At 35.0% G+C, this 14627-nt stretch overlaps 2 protein-coding genes across 2 annotated transcripts; one reads left to right on the top strand and one right to left on the bottom strand.

Annotated features, from left to right (window-relative positions):
• Positions 1 to 206: 206 nt before the first annotated feature.
• On the top strand, positions 207 to 7427 carry LOC133876204 (GEM-like protein 2). The gene is made up of 6 exons (XM_062314489.1): positions 207 to 399; positions 958 to 1037; positions 4016 to 4265; positions 4360 to 4461; positions 6736 to 7010; positions 7121 to 7427. The coding sequence occupies exons 1-6, from the start codon at positions 207 to 209 to the stop codon at positions 7292 to 7294; spliced, it is 1074 nt and encodes a 357-aa protein (XP_062170473.1). The 3' UTR covers positions 7295 to 7427.
• A 32-nt stretch (positions 7428 to 7459) lies between these two features.
• On the bottom strand, positions 7460 to 12259 carry LOC133875799 (uroporphyrinogen decarboxylase 1, chloroplastic). The gene is made up of 6 exons (XM_062314035.1): positions 12104 to 12259; positions 11854 to 12011; positions 9862 to 10244; positions 9463 to 9747; positions 8603 to 8838; positions 7460 to 7852 (listed from the first exon to the last, which is right to left on the bottom strand). Exons 1-6 carry the CDS (start codon positions 12133 to 12135, stop codon positions 7684 to 7686), a joined length of 1263 nt encoding a protein of 420 aa, XP_062170019.1. The 5' UTR covers positions 12136 to 12259; the 3' UTR covers positions 7460 to 7683.
• Between the last annotated feature and the right edge of the window lie 2368 nt (positions 12260 to 14627).

Below are 14627 nucleotides of genomic sequence, written 5' to 3'. Positions count from 1 at the left end.
ATATGTACATCGCCCGTAGTAGCGGGGTTGTAATAGAGGCCCAAATGGACACGCAAAGGTTACTGTAAGATGGCTCAGGGTACAGATAGGTCATATGAAAAAGAGTTATGACATAAATAAAAATTTACATATATGTATCAGCATATTTTAATCAGATCATTGATTTATGAAAAAATACAAAATTTTGTATGGGCATGTGAATGTGAATGTATGGGAATGTGATTGAAGACGCCAGGATCCGGTTGCAAGAGTACCAATCTTTTGACGTACTTCACATCCGCAGAAGTGCTAACAAAGTTGCGCATGACATGACAAAAATTGCCTTGAGGTCCATACTAGATCGGGTTTCGGTCGGGGAAATTCCTTCTTGTATCCTTTCTACTGTCCTTGTTGAGCAAAGTCCTTTATATTGATCAATGAAGTTGTTGCATTTTCTGTAAAAATTAAAAAAAAAAAAAAAAAAAAATGTTGCTACCTCACATTATTTATTTAAATCATGTTGTCCTGCAAGTTATAAAGCATCAATTGAGATATTTTTGAACTTATCACTTCTTTCTTTCTTTTTTTCTTTCTTTCTTTTTTGACATATTCACACAAGAGGGGGGAGAGGGGATTTGAATTAGTAACCTCCACTTTATAAGGCGTGATCCCCAACCGATTGAGCTACCCCTTAGGAACTAAACTGATCACTTTTGAAACGTCAATATATGACACATTTTAATTACTTACATATTTATAAATGGAGGCTCACCTCATGAGCGTTTTATCACGTGTGTTTTACTTATCAAGTTTGATTTAATCGTTCCTATTTCTTTGGGGACATTCTATGCAAAAAATGACTTTCAATACTTTTTTGTTTCCTAATTCAAATGACTTTCGGCACTTGGTATTTCTTTTGGGGTTATATTAATTAGACTTATTTACAATGTGTTGGTTGTGAATTGAATCATGACTTAGATATAAATTTTGATGGTGATGAACGTTATACAATGATTATGGTATTATATCATGGTTATTTAGTAGATATTTTGGTTGTGGTAATTGATGTTGGTAGTTTTACAAATATATACCCAATTTTTACTGCTTATTTTATGTTTAAGATATTAATATACAGTAATACTCCAAATTAATTATTAGTTCATAAATTTGAGAGCATTACAACTCATCTCATTGTCAATTCATGGGAGTGGTGTCATACATCTGGGGTTTGGTTTAATGCCCAACTTCAATCTTACTCAAAAGTGAAAATAAAATAAAATAATAATAAAAAAAAAAAGGTGATGTCAATGTTTTGTAATCAAATTGTACGAAAAGTAATTCTTTTTGTTTTTTTTCCTTTTTTGGTGACATATGAAATCCTAAGTAAAGCATGAGAGATAATAATGAGGTCCAATCACCAAGTGGAAAGCAAAAAAACAAAGGTTTCCAGCTACGGTTTACCTTGATTTCCAGCTGCCAACCTATTATTTAAAACAGTAAACTATACCCACTGAAGTCACATCCAGTAATTTTTTTTTTACTCTCAATTCCTTAAAATTCGTGTGTAAATCATTACAATCTTAGTACATTAACCTCATAAATAAAAACTAAACATAATTACAACACATACGAGTAAAATACACCCTTCAAAATTTGGCAACTCAAATTCGACCTAAAAGAAAAGTAGGTAAAATATAATTTTTCCTAATTAGTTATTTGAAATTGTATTCAATATGGTTTAGTTTATAGTGTCAAATACCACGGTTGCTTAGACCAGATTCTACCTCCTGATTTTATATCAACAAAACAATAAATGGATATTTCCTGCAGCTCAACTTAATGCAAAACGGGAACAATAATGAAGAAAGCTAAAATAGAATAATAACCGTGAAAATAAGAGAGAAAAGACCGCAAAGAATTACATATGGGTGATTTGGTGTTAAACACCTACGTTTACCACTACGAATTAGTCCTAAGGACTACATTGTGTTTATTGACTTGTATATTTGCAATACAAAGATCATTATTTATAGAGTTTAAAGTAAATACAAAGTATTGACTTGTATGTCTGCAATACAAAAGTCTCTATTTATAAGATTTATAGTAAATACAAAGTATTAACTTGTATGTCTACAAGACAAAGGTTCCTATTTATAGGGTCTAGAATACATATATATAATTAACCCGTAAATCACTATGATTTGATTACAATTAACCCGTAGATAGAGAATATTACAATATCAACCAAATATAGAATATACGAAAAATATATATTCTAACAATAACAATAAGAGTAGAGCCTATTTACATTTATCAGCAACGACATTTTGTGATTGCTTGCTAATGCTACAAAAAATATTTGCTACTAGCGACAACAACAAAGCCATTGCTCACATTAAGTCATGAATTTTGTTTTGCATGTGGGATGTTGCAGGAAGCCATTAGCAATAACACACGTCATCACAATTAATATTTGAGTATTAGCGACAAGAGGGGTCGTCGCTAATATTTGAGTATTAGAGACGACAATAGTTGTTGCTAATATCGTATATAAACTAACTAGTTAATATGTTGAACATATATATACATATTTGCATATTTATTTATTTTAAAAAATATATATATATATGAACAAGCTAACGAGTTGAGTCGCGCTTTATACGAATTATGTTCACGAACATTAACCGAGTCAAGCTAACGAGCTTAACAACCAAAAAAAAAAAAAAAATGTTTTGCATTGTTTAGGTAAAAACGACAATAGAGCTAAAACAGCTACCATTCTTTGTCTCTAAATTAAAAGAAGATAAATTTTTCTACATAAAATACTATTCGTTTATGAAGAAACAACGATAATTTAAGACATTTTATTGTCATTTAACTAAAAATTAACGAAGATAATGTATTATACGTCCATATAAATTAACGATGCTAATCTTACGACTTTGAAATTTCTAAAAAACAATGTCAAATACAGAATTAGCCACATTTTCTGTAAAGGCAATTAAAAAACATTAATGCTAATAAATTATTGACTTTTTAGTAATGGAGTCGGGCCGAATTTATACGAGCTGAATTTACGAATATTAATTCAGTTAAGCCAAGTTTATGCGAGTATGTCTCATTTAATAATCGAGCGAATTTCTGCTTTGATGAACTGAATTCAGGTCGAATTAATTTATCTTATCGGGTATCGAGCTAGTTATCGAACAGACTTATTCATTTACGACCCTATTCAAAAGTATTTTCTATTGGAGCTTTTAATTAGATTTTCTTTTTCTTAATCGGTTTTTGTTCTTTTAAAATATCCACTACTATTGAAGATGCTCTAATTGGACGCAATTGAGCTGGTTTTTCAAGTCTATCAAGCTTTTTCAACCATCATTCGGGCCCATTTTAGATCATATTAAGTGTTCTAAAGTGACGCACTGAATATTTTCAAAAAATAAAAAAAGAAAAAAAATTCCTGAGCACCCAGTTTTAATTCTTATTCCAAAATGCTCAACTTGTAAAATTCGCATTGTTCAAAAACTTTTGACCTATAATATAATATCACTAAAGTTAATTAAGCCACAAAACTAGAATTAATTGAAATCGTTTAGCCAAGAGTCAAGACTTTGTTGGTTGTTGCCGATGAAAAATAGATAAACATGCAAACCGCCATGTTTATGAAGCTATGAGATTTTATTTTGAAAGATAATATCACGCGGAATAATAAAATAGAGACATAAAGAATTATATAATTCGGTCTATGATTTATGTTCATAAAATCGATAAAGTCTAAAAAAATTACATTTTGTTCTTGTTTATTTGAGTGATGTTTACAATATAACAAGCTGTGACTAAGTAATAAACTTCAACTATATATAGCTATGTCACAGTCTTCAATTGTAACTATGTAGGTCGTTGTCAACTGTAATTAGGTCATAGTCTTCGACGGTCGATAAATATTAGTCTTTAAATGTAAATATTGTAGTAGTTGTATATGCACTTTCATTTTTTCTTTTCTTTTTTCTTTTTGTAATGGAGAACATTCTAGTTAAAGGTCCACCTCTGGGAACGAACATATTCAGTTGTTTGGCTTTTGCCAAAAGGGTGGTTCTCCTCTTTGCATCACCATCTTCCACACGCTTGGCTCCGTCGGATCATTAAGGCCGACGTTAGTACTGCAATTCTCGATCAGTCGACCAAACACCATATCAACAACAACAACAAAATGAACAACGACAATAACTACAGTAACCCTTACGTCAACATCACCCCTGTGCCCACATCGTCATCTGGGAAACGTGAGTATTTTTTTTTTTTTTTAATAGAGATATATATTATTTTTGTTGTCGTTGTTCGTTGGAAATAAGATATATATGATCCGTAATGCTTCAGGTCCGATGGAAAAGATAGTTGACGCGTTGAGTCAGTGTGGGAAGAGGGCCGAAGTTGTGACAAGAAAAGCAGGGGCCATGGCCGACAATGTCTGGCATCACCGTGAGTAGTCTTTATTTGCAGGTTTATCGAATATTTCCTTTGTTTCCTGAATCTTCTTCTACTCGATCTGTTACAAGTCTCCGGCCGCTTGAACCCATTAAAACTAAAAATAAAATAAAACTTCTCCGCTTGAACTTGGATCGATCAATGGATGCTGTCACTTTCTTCCTTACTGGAAAAAGTCGTTTTAGATAGGCTAGGGTCTTCGTTCTCTACGGCTATTGTAGTCTTGGCTGAAGATACGTATTGGTACAGCCTTGTCTTGATATATGTTAATAAAATGGGCCTGACCGCCTGCGACAGGACTGAGTGTAGAAAAATACTGTAATTCTTGTAATGGGAAACTCGGGATTTAGATGCTAAGCTGTAAGTCTGCGTTTGTTTTGACGTTTTTTTTTTTTGTTTTTTTGTTGAAAAATATTTTCAAGCGTTTGGTTCGTACGAAAAATCAGAGACAGACGACACCCTTCAGTGGCAGATTCCGGCAGCGGCTAGTGACCTCCGACGGCACCAAAGAATGAACTGCAAGAAAGAATACGTGCGAGAAGGAGAAACTCAAACTCAAAAAAATAGTTTACGGTTTTAAAAAATGAAAACTATTTTATGGAAATTAAAGAAGGTTTTTCCGGTCAACTGAAAATATTTTCGGTTTGAAAACAATTTTTGATCGTCCCAGACACTGAAAATTAGGGAAAACGTATGCCAAAAAATATTTCACATCTAAACAAATGGAGCTTAAGCGTTAAACACTCGGTTATTAAGCTAATTATCAAACTAATTTTTGTAGTGATCAAAACCAAAATCTAAGAAAGCAAAAAAAAAAAAAAATGGTAACGGAGTGAATACCTTTTGAAAAACTCTTCAAAAGTAAAATAACTTCGGGAGTCAGCCAACCCCAAAGGTCTATTATAGAAGATTTATGTTATATAACTCATAAGACTCAATCTTGTAACCCTGATAAATGACGCGTTTACCTTCACAGCAATGGCTCCAGAATCTATGGCCTTCTTTTAAATGGATCGCCTTCATAAACGAACCATGTCCGCTTCGAACCAAAACTCTAGTGGTTGTAGGCTTTTCTATGGTTTGATTGATTTATGATCAAGAATTAAGACAAACTTCTCTTATAATAATGGAATGTTACCTCTCTAATTGTACAAAAGACGTGGGTTACGAGACTTACATAGAATTGCAGAAAATATGTCCTTTTAAGCTGAGTCGACTAGGTTTTTACTTTCTGGCGCAATTTGGTTCGAACCAAATCTAGAGTTTCACAATTTCGACATATGGCGTTCAAATGGGCATCAATCGGGCTTCAATCTGGCTTCAATCAGCTAGACGTCTCTGCGGCTTTCTCGTTCGAATGGTTTGAGATTGGGGCTTTTTGAAAGTCTGTTTAACCCTCCTTTCGATCAGGATGCGAACGAAGCATTTTTTTTTTTTTTTTTAACCCTCCTTTCAATCGGAATGCAAACGAAGCACTTCGTGGACGAGCACGGCGGAATCGAATTGGAGCTTGAACAAATACTGCAAATGAGAAGCAGGAAACATGGGAACGGAGTCATGGTTGAGGTGTACGTTGGTGAAGTGGAAAGGGACACAAGATGAAGACTCGACATATATGGGAAAATTTTTAGAGGCCAGCTGCATGAGCATTTTCCTCACCTTGTGGGCAAGGTGCTCTGAAGGGGTGGGGTATGTTACATTTCCCTAAATACATGCAAGCTTCTGAGAAACTTCAAAGTCTTCATATTTTTCACCGTTTTCAATTTCTTTTTTTGATGCCAAATGACTAACCAACCATGGCTGCCCTTCGTCACCGTGTTTACCACTGTCAGACCCATAACATACCTCACCCCTTCAGAGCACCTTGCCCACAAGGTGAGGGAAATGCTCATGCAGCCTCTAAAAAATTTCTACATGAGCATTATGGGATAAAAATATAGTAGAAATGAAATTGTTAGAATGTGGGCGAATGGAAGATAGTGGAATGAAATTGTTGGAATGTGACGTAATTAATATGAGAAAGGGCTTGAACATGTGGCGCAATCTTAAGGGGCTTGAGAAGTCGATGCATGATATCAAGAAGAGAAATGCTTCGTACGCTTTCAAGTCTACACCTCCAAATCACCATTGAATTTGTATATGTGAATTGTTTAAATTTTGTATTTTCCGAATGGGTTTTCCATTTTATGTTAATTATCATTAACCAAGCGTGTTAATAAGATGATATGCATTTGAGTTAGACAAGTAATTTACTGATTTGAACTACAGTGAGAACAAATCCTAGTGTCACGGATGCAGCAATGGCAAGGATTGTTCAAGGGACGAAGGTGATCGCTGAAGGAGGGCATGATAAAGTATTCCAGCAAGCATTTAATATTTTGCCAGGAGAGAAGCTCTTAAAGTCATATGCCTGCTATCTTTCTACTGCCTCTGGACCTGTCATCGGAACACTCTACTTATCCACTAAAAGACTTGCCTTTTGCAGTGACAATCCCCTCTGTTATTACCCCTCCCCAGGCCACCCCGAGTGGAGCTACTACAAGGTATTACACTCATAATTTTTTCAATTTTTATTTTATTTTTTATTTTTTACTTTTTGTTTTTTGAGTAATGCTAGAAACTATATAATTCTACGTTTGAGGTCGATGTCTAGATTGTTGCGGAGCTTGAACAGTTGGGAGGAGTCAATCCTTCTGCTAACAGATCGAACCCTTCAGAAAAGTACATCCAGATTGTCACAAGGGATGCTCATGAATTCTGGTTCATGGGATTTTTATCATACGACAAGGCACTCAAGAACCTAACCGAGGCTTTACTGCAGTTTTGAGAATCTTCCGGAGGAATTTCACGGATTTAAGCGCATGACATTGATCATGCTTTGTATGATTTAGACAGATATGGAGAAGAATGGTGCTCTAATAATGTTCAACCACTGCTTGGTTGGCAGTTTGCTTAGATTCTTCCATGGTTTGTTTTGTTTGACAGAGGAAAAAAAGAAAAAAGACAAGTTTATTAATTCATCCCTAGAATCATACATCGGGGATACATCTCATTATAACCTGCTAGCCTCACCCACAGGAATGTACAGAGCCTCGTAGCTTAAAGCAAGCAGCACTCAACTACCAAGCTATAGTGAGATTAAGCAATAAGGCGTGAATTGACAATGATCCAATTACTAAAACAAAATAGCCGGCTTGTGCTAAAAGAATATCATCCTCAAACTACCAATTTAGAATCCTCCACCGCTTGATCTTGAAAAAATGCATCAAAATTCAAGCTTCTTGCAACTTCAAAAAAATGTGCAACAGCTTCTTCAGGCGTCCCAACGAGAACGCCATGCCCTAAATTAAGAATGTGCCCCTTTCGACCTGCACACTTCACAACCCTGCAAACAAATTATGTTAGTTCAATTATTATACATGTTTGAAAGTACATTTGAGGTTTAATTTCAACCACCAAAAGTTTAAAATTAATCAGACAAGAAAGAATTATCTAAATGAACTCATACTCCCATTTTAGCCATCATTTTATATCAAGTCAGACACCCTGTAAATGTCATTATGCTACTGAAGCATGCTAGATGCATTTTTCTGGAATACAAAATGAAATAAAATGGAGAGGAACCGGTTAGGCAAAAAAGTGGGACAATTGTACCCATCTTTGAAGGTTGAGACAATTTTGTCCCAATTTTTTTACTAACCAGCTCCTCTCCATTTCCAATGAAATGGAGAGGATCCTATTCCCATTTTTCTGATGTTGCAAAGTCTGACACCTTGCATTTATGTTAAAAAATGACACCCATGTAGCCCTTGTTACACTGGTTTTTTCAACATATGAAATAAAAGGACTCAACCAGTTCATAGTTGCAGAGTCAGGTAAGTGTCGTCTAGAATTTTTCATTTAAGAATTTTTCCAAGCAATTAAAATCTTTTATCAACCCTGTGGGACAACAACTTCGTTGATCACCAATTTCAATGGCATTATATACCTACTCAACTCTTATTTCTTGAATGAGTAGAAAGGTCCCATCTATACAATCTTATGCAATGAACGACAAACAGAGATGGCTCTAAGTCACTAACATGCCAGAATGAGTTACAGGTGAAGGAAATTTGATCAGAAAATTGTCACAAACCTTTGGATTTCTTCTGTCAGAGCAGGAAGAGGAGAAAATAAGCAAGCAGGGTCGACATTTCCCTGTACACTGATCTCCCCACCTAATCGTTTCCTTCCATCTTTCATGTCCACTGTCCAGTCAAGCCCAACCACATCCACACCAGTCCCTTTCATACGCTCAAGAAGGCCACCATTTCCATTAATGTAGAGAACAAGTGGTGTTTGAGGACATTTATTCTTTACTATACTTACAATCTGCAATTTCAGAAAACCAATGAATTGCAAGGAGAAAGAAGAAACTGTGTGAACTTATCCAAATCATGCTTTGGTCACCAAAATGAAAAAGAAAATACAAATCCTGCAATTTTGTCAAGTATAACATGCTATAAAGCATGTAGATATAACTTGTATAATTCAAAATTCATAAAAATGAAAAGTAACAAGGCAACAACAGATAGGCGAAAACGACGTTCTTGGTCTATGAATCACTTTTCACATGTAACAAATTGTGCTCTACAATCTTCATGAACTGCAAATTACGACGATAGTCTTGATATGATACACAAAATATTCATTAATAAATTAGAATTAAAACTTCACACTTACGTATATCAGGGCAACCAAGTGTAACAATACACTAAGGAAGGGAACAAGAAATGGAAGGGATAAAGCTTTGCTCTAGTGCTTTTATGCATTGAATTTATTACTTTCTCAACAAAGCAAACAATGAGATGAAGTGAAATACCCACAAGGTAAAAAAGGAGCACAAGAAGTCATGATATCATAATGCATGGTGTAAGAAAAGTTTGCAGCGCACAGATTAACATAATCAGTTCCATATAGAACTACAACAGTGAAACCATAGTCATTCCAACTCACCTCTTCAATATAAGGCCTTGACCAGCGTTCCCACATTTCAGGTGGTAGTTGCCCACCCCATGAATCAAAAATTTGTATGCAATGAGCCCCAGACTGCACTTGGAAAATAATGTAGTCAGATATTGCCTGTGTCAAATGAGAAAGAAGAGCCCTCAACACATGTGGGGAAGTATGACACATGCTCTTTATGGTTGTATAAGTACGCGTTGTACCCCCTTCCACTATATATGTAGCTATTGTCCAAGGCGCTCCTACAAAACCTAAAACAGCAGCATGTCCACCAACCTAAATAGAAGAACAAATAAATACTTGAAGAACTAAGAGAAGCATAACATTGAAAACTAATACTAAACAGTCTATTGGCATTCTTCCTAGGCATGTTATGAATATCAAAGTTACCTCCCGGCGCAATATTCTAAGGGATTCCCCCACAAAATGAAGTTTCTCTAAGTCAATGGGATGCAGAGCCTTCAGTCCCTCTTCAGAATGAATAGGTGACTGGATAACAGGACCCCTTACTTCTTCTATGTCGAATGGGACACCAAATGCAGGTAGAGGAGTCAATATGTCAGAGAAGATAATAACTCCATCGGGATGGAAAGCTTCCCAAGGCTGCAAAGAGATTTCAACAATGAGATCAGTTGTCTCTGACCTCTCTCTGAAGGATGGATATCTCTCGGCAAGCTTTCTATAAACAGCCATATACCTTCCTGCCTGGCGCATCATCCACGCTGGAGGTCGACTTACACGTTCTCCTCTTGCAGCCTTAACCAAGAGTGGATCTGGAAATATAAATAAGATTAGATATTAGAGGAAGCGCCCACTTGTCTCCAGTCATGGAGCCCAAACATCAGGAAAATAATCCACTGTTCAACGATTACTTGACTCCCACAGGAAAAAATTTCACAAGTCCCAAAGATAACAAGGTTAAGAAACAGATGCAAATAGATGGCCTATGCATCTTGAAACATGGAGTCCAAACATTGGGAAAAGATCGATAGTGAGAAGAGGTACCAAGACTACCACTGGCATAAAACAGCAGGGCTGAAATAGCATGTACGGTAAAACCAGCAATGGTCATATTAAAACAGGCACCAACACATCACTTAAAATTAAAATGCTCTTCATCTTATATAGCATAAAAGAATACTAAGTGCAATTCAGGCAATAACTTTCAGGCAGTCAAATGACAGTGGAACAAGGTGGCTATGATGAAGCATCTCAAAATTAAAAGAATAGATATTCCACATAAAATGAAAAATGACAATATCACGCAAAGTTACATAACAGCCATCACTGCCATTACACAAAGAACTTAATAAAAACTTATGCAAAGTCAAAGAAATCAATGCATAGTTAAGAACATGGATTTAGTAAATCTAATCCACTTTTAAGTGAAATGAAGTGTTTTATACTGTACAGTCAGCCTAAGCATATTGCAAAAGGTAGAGAAATCATAAAATCCCCAGTTGAACCTTATAAGATTTGAATCCTTAAAGAACAATGTTAAGGTGTCTATTTAAGGGGCAAGCTGAATCACGAATATGATAAAACATTTCCTTGATAGCATGACAGATATTGGTGTCTAGATGAGTATAAAGTAATTTCCAAGCATCATCCCACCCATTTGTTATGACATAAATCGTATGAGGCTAGCATTGATGCAACCAATACGTATTAGTACTCGCTTAGTTTAGAGATTCAGTCAACCACTAACAGTTTGTCCCATTGTTGTCCACAATTCAATCAGAAATTGTGATGTCTAACAGCCACAAAACAACGGCATAAAGAAATTTCAACTACTTCAATTTCTTCTTACTCTCGGATTAAACTTCTAGACACACCAGTCACTTTGTAACATTATTAGATAGCATTTTAGGAGAAGCCCCTTTATAAACACACGCTCCTATTTTCCTTTTTGATTCAATTTTATAGGATATAATTTTCTTTCTTTTTTTTTTCAGTTATTTCATCAAATCCAGTAAATTAGTGAAGAAATTGGTAACTCTTGCCCGTACCAACCACAACGTTTTAGGTTAATTCGACTTGTTGAAAATCATTTCAGAATTCTTTCATAATTTTGCCTTTGTTTTTTCGTTTTGTTTCTTTTTTGTGTTTGCCATTTTTGAATGACAATGCACCCAACAAAAAAAATAAGGATATAATAAGGCCAACTTTTCCAAACAAGTAAGAAACAAAATTGTAAATTGGGATTGGTTTGGACTTTACTACTTTAATTTCATGTGTTCAAGAAAACCCAATGCAAACAATGATATATGCACCAATTTAAAGATTTTTGTTTCTTTTTTTTAAAAAAAAAATGAAGAAGAAGACAGAAAGCTATGGTTCTAAAACATACATTCATAGAATAGAGAATAAAAGTAAACATACCGGAAGAAGGGGAAGAAGAAGAAGAGCATGCTACATGGAACTCTTTAGAGAGGCATTTTTTTTTAGGAGGAAAGAGAGGTCGGCTGCGGCAGCTAGAGTTTAACCCCAAGTGAAGGAACAAGCTTGAAGACTTCCATCCCAGAGAACAACAGACCACACTGCATGTACACCAAATTGCAAACTCACAATTGCAAGTGAGAAAAAAGAAACAACACAGAGAGAGAGAGAGAGAGAGAGAGAGAGAGCTTACCTAGCTGTGGAAGATAAACCCATCTGGGCCATCTCCGAGAAGCGAGAGAGAGAGAGAGAGAGTGAGAGAGAGAGAGAGAGAGAGAGAGAGATTTTCTTATCTCTCTGACTGCTCTGCGTCAACTGCGGCTATTGATAGGGATTAGAAAATGGGAAATACAGTGCACCACGGGCCAATTGGGAGACGGTGGTTGCAGTTTTGCTTTATTAAGTTTTTTTTTTTTTTTTTTAGGAAAAAAAAAACCATAAGTATTCCTAATTTCCTAGATAAACTTTTTTATAAAAAAAAATTAAAAAAAAAAAAAAAATACTTTGCTTACCATTTTTCTCACTTTTATAATCGGGGATAATTGAACCATTAATCTTTAGAATTGACTTAAATTACGAATCATTTTTTGTAGTATAAAAAGTTCATGAAAAGTTCTTGTAGTAAATTATAATTACGAACCACTTCTTAAACCCGTTTTTCGTCTACCAAATTAACAGAATTCGTTAGTTTGCCACATCATATAAATAAATGAGACAACCTCTAAATATCATTTGTATTGTAATCTATTAACCAACTTTGTTTAGTTGGTGGAAGGAAAACGAGTTCAAAAAGTGATTTGTAATTATAGTACCACATGGTGTGATTCGTAATTTAGGCCAACCATATACTCATAAACTTTAAAAAGCATCAATTTAGTGTATATATCTTTTAATTTTTTTCAATTTTACCCATCAGTTAAAGTTTTATTTTAAATCGTAACAGCGGGATGTCAAAATTCTTAAAATAGTACTCAATTTTTTATTTTAAAAAAAAAAAATTGCAAGAATTTAAGCGTTAGTCAGGATTTAACGAAATTTACAAAAATATCATTGTCTGAATCTTTGAAATTGTCTTATATCTTTTAATAGTAATAAAAAAAAATGGCTATTTTGAAAATTTTGAGATAATTTAACGAAAAATTCGAACGGATAGATGAAATTAAAAATAAAAAATAAAAAATAAAAAATAAAATTAAGAAATGAATACCTAAACGTCAATACTTTTTAAATTGAAAGATCAACTTTGTGACAGCAGGAGCTTCGGCGTGGTAAAATAAATTTGGCCGTAATCTAATCTCTAGCTCTTTCATCACATAATCAGAGGATCTAAACTAGATTAGGAATTGGTCGAACGATGAAAACTAAGCACATTCTGTAAGGGATGTATTCGGTGTGGGCTTTAATTGTAATAGGTCTCTATTAGATAAGTACGCCTTTAACAGTAAGGGGTCTATTAGCTTAGTGGGCTATTAATTTAGTGTGCCATTAGTTTAGTTAGCCAACAGTGGGTTGTTAGTTTGTTAAAGGGGGTTTATAAGCCAAGTCAAATCATAAGTCTGAAATTGTAATCTTTGTGTTGTTGGAGCTGGGTGAGCTCGAATCAGTCGAACGGAGGTTTAGGTTCATTGAAATACCCGACTATTGATCCATATTTTCCATTACCCAAATCACACAAAAAAACTTAAAATATACAAGATCATTACACATTCTTTTGGCCAAGTATGACTCAGATCAGGTAATGTTCTAGCTTCGCTGGCAGACTGGCCCCAAAAAATTGTTTGCACCTAAAGGAGATTCGAACCTTAGATTTCATAGGACTACCACAAAGACCAAGGCCCTTAGATAAGCATATAGTCAAATTCAGTGAAATTGCTTGCAGCTCACTGGACGGGTGGTTCATATTGTGAAAAAACCAGTTTATGTTACATGTATAATATTCGTTCTACTTGCCCAACAGAAGTTTAGAAATGGTTTAAATACTACTTATGTAATGACAGCATTTTGTATTTGAGTATACTTCTAGGTCTATCGACATAGTTAGCTCAAAACTAGTACTATTTATTTCTCTTTTTCGGCTGATTCAGTTTCAAGGAATAAAAGGCAAACACTTTTTTTGATTAGTGAAATTCGTTAAAGAAGTGAGCATCTTGAGACTTGAATACATCATTTAAATAAGCAAGCATTTGGGGTGCGTTCGTTGGTTCAACGTTATTATATCGTTGCCACTTAAAATTATGGGTAAATTACACTTTATCCTTTAAAGTCTTTTTTTTTTTTTTTAATGTACACTTTTTACCCTCCAAATTACCACCTTAATTTCACTTGCACCTTCAAACTATGACCCACCACAACTCGGACAACTAAACTACCAAATTATTTCGAGTTATATCAAATTTGTTAATTAGTTTGGATGGAAAATGTTGCATGTGTCAATCATGTGTATATCAATTGTTTCTTCAACCAAAAATATCCTCAATTTAAGCAATAAAATTACAAAATTGCCTCTAATACAAGTAAGTAATTATTGGGATAGGATGGTAGCGCGACCACCCCGACAGAGGAGAGGGGTGGTTGCGTGGCCACCCTCTTCTCGATTCTTGGGAGTGGCCACACAGCCACTCTCTTTCCAAAATAGCACAAGGGTAGCCACGTGGCCACTCCCTCTGCTCTCTTGGGGTGGCCTCACAGCCATCCGCTTTAGTCAGTTGGGAGTGGCT

The sequence above is a fragment of the Alnus glutinosa genome, chromosome 8, assembly GCF_958979055.1.
Source record: "Alnus glutinosa chromosome 8, dhAlnGlut1.1, whole genome shotgun sequence".
Taxonomy (NCBI): Eukaryota; Viridiplantae; Streptophyta; class Magnoliopsida; order Fagales; family Betulaceae; genus Alnus; species Alnus glutinosa.
This window is presented reverse-complemented; position numbering and strand designations above follow the sequence as displayed.

Bases quoted from the DNA above. Each gene is read 5' to 3' on its own strand.
- LOC133876204 (XM_062314489.1), top strand. From the start codon at position 207: ATGTATGGGAATGTGATTGAAGACGCCAGGATCCGGTTGCAAGAGTAC. The intron at 400-957 runs GTCCTTTATATT...ATCATGACTTAG, and splicing joins TACTGTCCTTGTTGAGCAAA to ATATAAATTTTGATGGTGAT. The intron at 1,038-4,015 runs GTAATTGATGTT...AGAACATTCTAG, and splicing joins TAGTAGATATTTTGGTTGTG to TTAAAGGTCCACCTCTGGGA.
- LOC133875799 (XM_062314035.1), bottom strand. From the start codon at position 12,135: ATGGCCCAGATGGGTTTATCTTCCACAGCTAG. The intron at 10,245-11,853 runs GTATGTTTACTT...TTATATTTCCAG, and splicing joins TTCTTCTTCCCCTTCTTCCG to ATCCACTCTTGGTTAAGGCT. The intron at 9,748-9,861 runs GTAACTTTGATA...TCTTCTATTTAG, and splicing joins TTAGAATATTGCGCCGGGAG to GTTGGTGGACATGCTGCTGT.